The sequence below is a fragment of the Myotis myotis genome, unplaced genomic scaffold (genome assembly GCF_014108235.1).
Source record: "Myotis myotis isolate mMyoMyo1 unplaced genomic scaffold, mMyoMyo1.p scaffold_m19_p_5, whole genome shotgun sequence".
Taxonomy (NCBI): domain Eukaryota; kingdom Metazoa; phylum Chordata; class Mammalia; order Chiroptera; family Vespertilionidae; genus Myotis; species Myotis myotis.
In genome coordinates, this window is record NW_023416357.1 from 81,964,279 (window position 1) to 81,973,957 (window position 9,679).

The 9,679-nt window shown below is 58.3% G+C and overlaps 1 protein-coding gene across 3 annotated transcripts in view; it reads left to right on the plus strand.

The window, feature by feature from the left end:
* CUX1 (cut like homeobox 1) overlaps positions 1-9,320 on the plus strand; it is a 367,924-nt gene extending 358,604 nt beyond the window's left edge. For all 3 annotated transcript variants that reach the window (XM_036308921.1, XM_036308922.1, XM_036308920.1), the window contains exons 15-23: positions 893-1,020; positions 1,640-1,706; positions 2,419-2,531; positions 5,060-5,176; positions 6,334-6,417; positions 6,967-7,023; positions 7,419-7,499; positions 8,180-8,244; positions 8,539-9,320. In XM_036308921.1, coding sequence (XP_036164814.1) covers positions 893-1,020; positions 1,640-1,706; positions 2,419-2,531; positions 5,060-5,176; positions 6,334-6,417; positions 6,967-7,023; positions 7,419-7,499; positions 8,180-8,244; positions 8,539-8,608 — 782 coding nt within the window. In that variant the 3' untranslated portion in view covers positions 8,609-9,320. The remainder of the gene's footprint in view (positions 1-892; positions 1,021-1,639; positions 1,707-2,418; positions 2,532-5,059; positions 5,177-6,333; positions 6,418-6,966; positions 7,024-7,418; positions 7,500-8,179; positions 8,245-8,538) is intronic.
* Positions 9,321-9,679: the final 359 nt, after the last annotated feature.

Sequence of the window (9,679 nt, forward strand, 5' to 3'; positions counted from 1 at the left end):
AGTGCCCCCTGGTGGCCATGCAGTCCTTCCAGAGGAGAGCACCGTGTGCCTCAGGGCTTGGGCCTCCCTCTCTGGGGAGGTTTGTTGTCACCATTTTACAGATGAGGCCCAGACCAGGTGGCTCAACTGCCCAGAGTCACACAGCCAACCAGAAGAAGGGCCAGAACTCAAACTTGGGTCTGCCTGGCTTCCAAGCCACCACTGTCCGCCCTGCCAGCGGCTGCTGAAGGCTCCCAGGGGGCCTGGGCTGGGAGAACACCCCCACATCTCCCACCTCCCAAAAGGGCAGGGACGTGGATTTGCCTGGTGGGAAAGACACTGTACACTTGGATGGAGGAGAAAGGGACAGGGATTCCTGGGTCCCCCACCCCCCATCCCCACCACTGTGCTGGAGCCTGTTGGGTGAGGGGCTACTGGTGTCAGCTCACTCCCCCAGCCCTGACTTGGTCTGAGGGAGGCCTGCCCACCCCACACTGCACCTCAGTACCTTTCTCCATCACTGCTACCCCCGAGGCCTCTGGAAGAAACTTGGGGCTCCTTGTGTTCAGCCCCCGTGCCCTGCTTGACAGGCAGGGGGTAGCCAGGCTCACCCAGCTGGTCATGGCAGAGCCAGGGTGGACCGTGTTTCCCAAGTCCTAGACCTGGACTCCTTCCCTTCGCCGGGGGTTTCATGAGCACAGAGAGCTCTTGGGGCCAGGGGTGCCCCTGACCCTGCTGGCTGCTCCGATGGCAGTCCTTCAGGCAGAAGAAGGTGGGGAGGGAGCAGCCAGCACTCCGCTGTGGCCCCCAGGAAGTCCTGCTTATGGCCTGGTGGTTGGAGCGGCAGGGAGGGGACAGGCACCCCGGGTCCCACCAGGCTCCCTCTGATGGCCGTGTCTTCCTTTGGCTACAGGGCGCTGTGCAGAGCTGCAGGTCCACGTCACCGAGGCCATGGCCATGGTGACTGAGCAGAGGGAGCTGATTGCCCGCCTGGAGCAGGATCTCAGCACCATCCAGTCCATCCAGCGGCCAGATGCCGAGGTGAGCCCCCTCTATTCCCTCCCCCCTCACCACCCACTAAGGGCTCTCTCTCTGGGTTTTGCCTGCTCACTTCACCTGGAGGCCCAATTCGGACAGAGGCAGGCCTCCTCCAACTGGCACAAGCACCCTTCAGGCACTGGCGTGGACCTCTGCCCTGGGAGCTCTGGGCAGGAGCAAGGCCAGGCTTTACCCACCCATCTCACCACAAGAGGGCTGAGGCCCAACGATCATGGGAGGCTGGAGCCCAAGGGCCCTTGGAGGTCATCACATGACCCCCTCATTTTATAAATGAAGAAATGGGGCTCAGGAGAAGCCGGGCTGGCCCAGGGCACACAGCAGACTGGCTGGCAGGACCAGGGACGCCAGCCACTGCTGGCCATGAGGGCTGAGTGGCCAGGTGAGAGCCCTGCCCTGCTCCAGCTTCTGGGGTAAGCTCGGGGGCCCTGCCTTCTTTTTCGTGGCCCATGAGAGGTGGCCTCTCCCGGCCCTCCTGTGGCCACTGTACCTGCCCCTGCCGCCAGTCCACCCCACTGCTCCTTGCCCGCCATGTGCTTGCCACTTGAAAGACTGTTCAATGCCACATGTGAAGGTACCTCCCCACCTCTCCTCCCACCTGCAGGGTGCAGCCGAGCACGGCCTGGAGAAGATCCCAGAGCCCATCAAGGAGGCCACCGCCCTGTTCTATGGTGAGGAGGGGCCGACCTGACCCCCCAGGGCAGCCATCGGCCAGTGGGGAGCAGGGAAGGGAGAAGAAATGATGCAGCCAGAGCCCTGGTTCCAAAGAGCATGCCCCCTCCTCCAGAGAAAGTCAGGGCCCCCATCCCAACAATGCAGCAGCAACATTAAGGAGGGGTGAGCTCCCCACTTTCCCTGGTAGGCCTTAGTCTGACATGCCCCCTTGAGGTCTTGACCCCTGTGGCCCTGCCAGTGGCCTGTAGAGGGCTGGCGGGTGGTGGTCAGCTCCCCAGGGAGGCCTTGGCGTGGAAATGCAGCCAGAGAGCTCCCAGCGCGGATGGAGAGGTGGCCTTCTCCAGTGTGGAGGCCAGAACCTGCGAGGGGATACTCCTGGCTCCAGCGAGATCAGTGGTCCTTCGCTTCCCCTGGAACTGGAGTCTGACAGATGCAGGGGTCTTGGATCCAAGTACAGAGTAATGGGGTGGGGCCTGGCCTTCAGACTGTGGCAGACTCCCCTCCCAGGGCCCCTATCCTCATGTCATACCCCTCCCCGTTCCCCAGGCCACCCTTCCCCGACCTCTCGTCACCTTGTGCTTAGACACCCTGTGCCTTCCACCCATGGCACTTGGCCAGAGCTCCCTCGCGGCTGCGACCACCCAACCTGAGGGCCCACTACTAGGCTCTGACTCCTTCCACCCCAAGCCACTCTCCCCTCCTTCCTAGGACCCACGGCACCAGCCAGCAGCACCCTCCCCGAGGGCCAGGTAGACTCACTGCTGTCCATCATCTCCAGCCAGAGGGAGCGTTTCCGGACCCGGAACCAGGAGCTGGAGGCTGTGAGTCACATGCTTCCCTGCCCTACACTCCTTGGACCTGAGGACACAGTGGGGGACACTCAGACTTGGGGGAGAAAGATGTGTCGCAGACCCCAAATTGCAGAGGGATTAGATTTGCTCTGTGCACTCAAGGAGAGCTTCCTAGAGGAGGTCGTGCCATGCTGGGCTTTGAAAGAGGAATCAGACACCCAAGGTAGAGGAGATTACGTCAGCAGACACGGGGACAGTATGCCAGAAGGGAGTGCAGGTCATTGCAGGGCTCCTGTGAGAACAGAGCTGCCAGGCGAGTGCCCCACAGCCAGGTTGGAGCACCAGCAAAGGGTTTCAGCAGGAGAGCAAAGGCTGGAGGGTCAGAAGGATCGCTTGGGCAGCTAATTCAGGACAGAAGGCTGGGGAGTGGTCACCGTCATCCAAGAAGAAACTTGCAAATCAGATGGGAGACTTGGAGAAGCAGGGGAGGCTGGAGAGAGGAGCGTCTTTGAGATCGATACAGACGCACGGTCTAGGGATGTCGAGGTGCTCTGTGAGGTCTGAGAGCCGACTGGCTGCTAAGCACCTGGCTGGTGGCCTTCCTGGAGGAGCACCATGAGGAAGGGGCAGTCAGCAAAGGTGACTGGTCCGTTGCCTCTGGGCCTTTGATGGGAGGGGCCTCCACGTGCGCACTGTTGACACGTGGTAGCGCCAGCAGGAGGGCTGTGGTCTTGGAAGAGTAGGGAGCAGAACCCGAGAGTGAGGACGGAGTAAAAGATGCAGGGGCACGCTGTTTCTTTTAAAGCCTCCAGGATGTCCCCACAGAGGGAGTAGACACTGGATCCAGAGTGTAGCGGACCCAGTGTCAGACCAGGGGAGCACTCAGGGTGGCACCATCCTGGCTCTGGGGACTCTGCAGACCCCACTCCCCATCCCATAGAGCCAAGCCCCCCTGATCACTCTTCAAGGAAGTATATGAGCCTTTTCAGAGAGCCACTTGATGCTGGAATGTCTGGACCCTTCCTCTCCAAACCCACAGTTCCCCCGGTTTCCAGGCTCAGACCAGGGAGGGCAGACATTCACTGAGCACCCACTGCAGGCCAGGCCCAGTGCTGGTCCAGTGACGAGAGTGGGCCAGATCCAATGAGACCCTCTGTGATCCAGGCTCTTGAGGCTTCGAAGGAAGGATGTCAGGGAGGCTCCCCTCACCGCTGCCTGCACGGGCAGTGGACTGGGAGCACCCACATGCCCCTCGGGGACTGGGACAGCCACACTGTGGGATGCTATGCAGCCCTCAAAAGAAGGCCTTCAAAATAAATTACATGGGAGAGAGAAAGTAAGTGTTAAGTATTCTACCTTTTGCTTTGAAAATCTAGACTTTTTATCATGTACTTTTTAAAAACTTATGGCAAAACACACACAACAAAATTTACCATCTTAACCATTTTTAACTGTGCAGTTCAGTGGCATTAAATACACTCACCACCATCCATCTCTAGGACTCTTCATCTTCCCAAACTGAAACTCTGTACCCATTAAGCACTAACTCCCCATCCCCCTGCCCCCCAAGCCCCATTCTACTCTCTTTCTGTGAATGACTTCCAAGCACCTCATGTGAGCAGAATCATCCAGTGTTTGTTCTTTGTGACTGGCTTATTTCACTAAGCATCATGTCCTCAAGCTTCCTCCGTGTTGTAGCATGTGCCAGAATTGTCTTCTTTTTTATGTCTGGATCCTATTCCTTTGTATGGATAGACCACATTTGTGTATCCACTCATCTGTTGATGAGCACTTGCGTCACCCATCTTTGGCGACTGTGAATAATGCTGCTAAGAGTGTGGTGTGCAAATAGCTCTTGAGTCTCAGCTTTCAATTCTTTGGGGTGTACCCCCAGAAGTGGAATTGCTGGGTCGTTTGGTAATTCTGTGTTTACTACCATGTCCTTCTTAGTGGTGTTTGAATTGTTAACAATGTGAAGAAAACACCTACTTAAGCATTTGAATAAAATTGAAAAATGAGGTCCCATTTCACCTTGCCCCTAGATTGGCAGACATTAAAATCACATAGTATAGGATTCCATTTACATGAAATGTCCAGAATAGGCAAATCCATTGAGACAGAAAGTAGATTAGTGGCTGTCAGAGGGATAGGGGGGAAAGGGAATGGGGAGTGACTACGGACAGGTTATTGGGGTGATAAGATGCTCTGGAATTAGTGGGGATAGAATTGTGAAGATTTTTTTAAAAACTGAATTGTAAACTTTAAAAGGGTGATGTTTATGTTATATGAATTATGTCTCGATGATAGTTTTTAAAGGCTGATAATACCATAAACAAATAAAACATGATGAAACCTGACTCAAGAACTGTGACTTCTGCCTGAGGCGAGGTCACAGGAGGAAAAGGGGCACTTCCCAGAGCCCGAGGAGGGTCGGTCTTCTTAGTAGGTCAAAGAAGAGGCTGCAGGTAGCAGAGCAGTAGCTGTGCCAGCCTGGGGGCCTCTCCCGCCACCCCTCCCCCGCTGGCCCTGCTGCCCACCCACCACCTGCCTGCCCACAGGAGCACCGCATGGCCCAGCACACCATCCAAGCCCTGCAGAGCGAGCTGGACAGCCTGCGCGCCGACAACATCAAGCTCTTCGAGAAAATCAAGTTCCTGCAGAACTACTCTGGCCGGGTAAGTGCCCTCCCCAGTTTCAACCCCAGGTGTAGCAGCCAGGGAGAGCGGCAGTGCGGGCACTCTGAGGCAGGAGGGGCGGGGGCAGTGGCCTGCTGGGCAGCACTGGGCTATCTGGCCCCCTCTGCCTGCCAGCTGTCCTCCCTAAGCTGGGGAGAGCCCCCCACAGGGCCCTAGTGGAGGCTCATGCATCAGATCCATCCAGGAGGTGGTGAGGTACAGCAAGAGGCAGGGAACACAAACTTACATTTGTTTAAAACCATACCAGAATTTGGCCCAACATCCCCCAAAAAACAATCCAGAGCCCAGAGCGGGCCCTGGCAAGTGTTCTGTGTGGTTACGGTGTCAGCCCGGCACCAAAGGGTCTGGTCAAGGGAACATACCTGGGTTGCAGGTTTAACGCCCAGCCTGGTTGGTATGTATGCAGGAGGCATCCAATCGATGTGTGTGTGTGTGTGTGTGTGTGTGTGTGTGTGTGTCTCATTCTTTCTCTGTCCCCTCTCCTCCTGTCCTTCCACTTTCTCTAAAAATCAATGGAAAAAATACCCTCAGGTGAGGATTAACAAAAAGAGAGAACAGAGTGGAAACCTACTCACTTGGTTCTGGGCCCAGGAAGGCTGCTGCTGGACCACCTCGTGCGAGGAAACCCTTCTGTGACTGTGGAGAAGCAGAATGGGCGGTGACATTTATGATGGGGGCCTCCCTGAGACATGACCCTCAGCCCGAGCCACCCATTCCACCTTGGAGCTGTTCTCAGGCCACCAGAGGGCGCCCAGACTCTGTGCAAACCGGGAACACACACCTGGTGGCTGGCTGGGGTTTCTGCCTGCTCCCCACCGCCACCCCACACTCCCAGCGAACACCTTCTAAACCCACCTCCTTGCATGGGGCCCAGCCCTGTCTGTCTTATACATTCCAGCCCTTGTCTGGGCCTTCGTCCCCGTACCTGCCCTGAGGCACAGAGGCCCTGAGCTCATAGGGGACCCCCGACCCTGGGCAGCGCCCCGGGTCCCGTGGCACCAGCCATTCTCACCGTCACTGTGGGCCCCCTCCCCACCCTCGCTGCGCTGCTGAGGCTCCTTGTGACCCTGCCAGCCTCCCGCAGCCCAGGCCTTCCTGTTGGCCCCCATGACTGGGTCTCCTTTCTCCCCACACAGGGCGGTGGCAGCGATGACACGGAGCTGCGGTACTCGTCCCAGTACGAGGAGCGCCTGGACCCCTTCTCCTCCTTCAGCAAGCGGGTGTGTGAGCCTGGCCTCGGCCAGGCAGGGCAGGGACGTCTGGAGAACCCACCCTCACCTGGCCTCAGCCCTCCCTTCCTCCCCCCTCCACCAGCCACCAGGCCCCCTGCACGCCCACTTGGGTGCCATGGAGGCCCAGGGTCCATCCTGGATGGGCCCAAAGCACCCAGAACACCTGCCTGATGGCTCTGTGAGAGTGTGACAGTGACTGGATTAACCCCACGTGTACACTCGGGGGTGGGGGGCAGGCAGACAGGCAAAGAGCTCCCAGTGTCAGGTGACCTGTAGTATACCCTGCCCCCCAATCTATGTAACTCCCTCCCCCACCTTTCAGGCCACTGAAGTCCTGCCCTTAAAGACTCCCATAGGCAGAATGGGCCACCACAGAGAGCAGGAGGCAGCTGTCTCTGGGAGGACATCACACAGAATAGGACTGGGCACCGGGGCGGCCCTTGGCATTCTGCAGGAGCAGCAGGGCAGGGTCCCTTTCTGCAGTGAGCTCGGCCGGTGGGGTCCTCTGGGGCCCTCTCATTATCCCTTCCACTTCAGGAACGGCAGCGGAAGTACCTGAGCCTGAGCCCCTGGGACAAGGCTACCCTCAGCATGGTGAGTCCCCTCCTGGGTGCCCACCTGCTCTGGGCCGCCAGAGACACCAACCCTGACAGGCCACCTCATCACCTGCCATCCAGTCTGGAGAGGCCTCCAGGACCTCACTGACCCCTCCCAGGCCCTACCAAGCGTGGCTGTGTGACCCAGAACACGGTCCCCTCCCCCCTCTGGGACAGCTCTTCTCGTGGTAGATTCGGGAATCCTGCTGCCAGGGATGCCATTCTTTAGGATTCCTGTGGCCCAGATTCCTGGCCTGTGCAGTGGAACAGGAGCCAACTGCCTGCCCTTCCCTCCCCTTGCTGCCCCGAGGCCTACCCTGCAGGAGCCAGGGCAGCCCTGCAGGAGTGGGTGAGGCCTGTCCCACTCCCCTCCACACCTTGCTTTCTCCTCAGGGGCGGCTGGTTCTCTCCAACAAGATGGCACGCACCATCGGCTTCTTCTACACACTGTTCCTGCATTGCTTGGTCTTCCTGGTGGGTGCCGAAGCAGTGGTCAGGGCTGCATTCATCATGCTCCCTTCACCTCCAGGGCAGAAGGGACCCAGGCCGTCCCCAAGCCCCACCATCTGCTCTTGGCCACTTCTCTCCCCTTCAAGGGCCTCAGCCCAGCCTGGGGATGACAAGCCCACCCACTGGGCCCTCGGGGAGAGGCCTGGCGGCTCCATCCGGGGCCCAGTCCTGGACGGGCTTGGTGAAGGGAAGGGCTACCGTGGGAGTCTGAGGAAGGCAGGAAAGAGGGTCTTACTAACTCTACTAAGGGTCAGCCAGGTGGGCTGCACACAGAAGGGACGTCCTGTTAGTGGCACAGCACAGAGGCCTCATGATGCCTGCATGTCCACTGTCTGGGAAGAGAATGTGGGGTGCACCCACGGAGGGCTCCGGCCTCAGATCCTACCCCCAGTGAGGCCATAGGCCAGTGGCCCCTGTCTGAAGTCCGCTCTGACCCAGGGCCCGGCAGGGGTACACCCAGCATGTTAGGGATGATGCTTCCAGGTCCAGGCCTATCTGACCATCTTGGAAACAGGCGGGCACAGAAGCATCTCTAAGGCCCACAGCCTGGGGTCTGGGCCCTGAGAACTGTCCCAGGGCTGGAGGTGGCTGCAGGAGTGCCTGTGAGGCAGGACGGGCAGCTCATGGTGTCTCCGCCTGGCCAGGTTCTCTACAAGCTGGCGTGGAGCGAGAGCGTGGAGAGGGACTGCACCACCTTCTGCGCCAAGAAGTGAGGATGCCCTGAGCCCCCTCTCCCCCCCACGGCCCCACACTCAGCAGCACCACTGAGCTCCTCCCCTGTTCCCTGTCCCCCAGCCTTCCGCCATCGCCCCCACTCTGGTTCACCTCACAGCCCCCCAATATGCCTGCTGCCCTCATCCCCCACCCCATCACATGGTGCACAACCCTGGAGATTTCTATGCCTTCCCCTCCCACCCACCGCACACGCGTGCACACACACACACACACACTCACTTCTCTCCTTTTTACACTCAGCCACAGCAGAGGTTTCTGTGTCCCACAGGTTTGCCGATCACCTGCACAAGTTCCACGAGAATGACAACGGGGCAGCAGCCGGTGACTTGTGGCAGTGATGTCTCGGGGCCTCCCCACTCACAACAGCAATGATTGCATTCCCCACCCCTGCTTATTCAGCTGCTTCTAATGACTAGGCTTCCCTAGAAAGTCCCCCATGGAAACTGCCCTTGCCCTCCACCAACAGTACCAGAGGTCCTAGTCCCCTTGGGCTCCCTTAAAATGATGTCTCAGCCACTTCAGGCCTCCTCGGTCCAGAAAGTCCCATGGCCCAGCCAGGCTGAGCCACATGGGTCTCTCAGCCCCATCTCAGGCTGTGATCTGGCCTGGGCCCTGCCCAGAGCTTGACCTCTAGCCCTGGTAGCAGGGATGCTGTGACACTGTGTTCCACTATTTCTGGCCATGGTTAAACCAGTTGGGATCCCCTGGGACCCATCACCACCTCCCAAGATGTAGGGGACCCTTCCTTACAGGCCAGGAGTCTTTGAGTCCATCCCCCCAGCCCACCTTGGTCACACTCTACCCCACCCCCAGACCCACCATGATTTTTGCTTTATTATTTAGCAGGTATTCTGGCTTCTAGGTGAGGAGTCTGCAGTGAGCACACCCCATGCCAGGGGCTCTTCAGACCCAAGGACTGGTCTGACGGGCCCAGGTGCTTCTTGGCCAAGCAGAACATCGTAGCATGGCCACCTTGGGCCACTGACAGATCTGCCTGTTAAATTTGCACTTGCGTGTCCAGCTTTGAATAAACATATGGTTGCAGCCACACTGGTGCCCGTGCCCTGTGACTGGGGATATGAGAGTCTGGTGGGGTCTGGCACTGCCCCTGACACAGAAGGTCTCTCCCCTTGTCTGCCCAGGAATTCCATGACTTGGTTCAGAGCTTGCTGAAACCCAAACCCACAGTGTCTGAGTTCTCTTGAGCAGACCAGTAACCCAATCAAAAAGAGAAATCCATTCCTTTAAAAAAAAAACAAAAAACAAGGCATTGGTGGGTGTGGTCCAGTAGTTAGAATGTCAACTCCCACACTGAAGAGTCTCCGGTTTGATTCCCGGTCAAGGGCATGTAACTGGGTTACCCTAGCCCCTGTCAGGGTGCATGCAGGAGGCAACCAAGTGATCTCTCT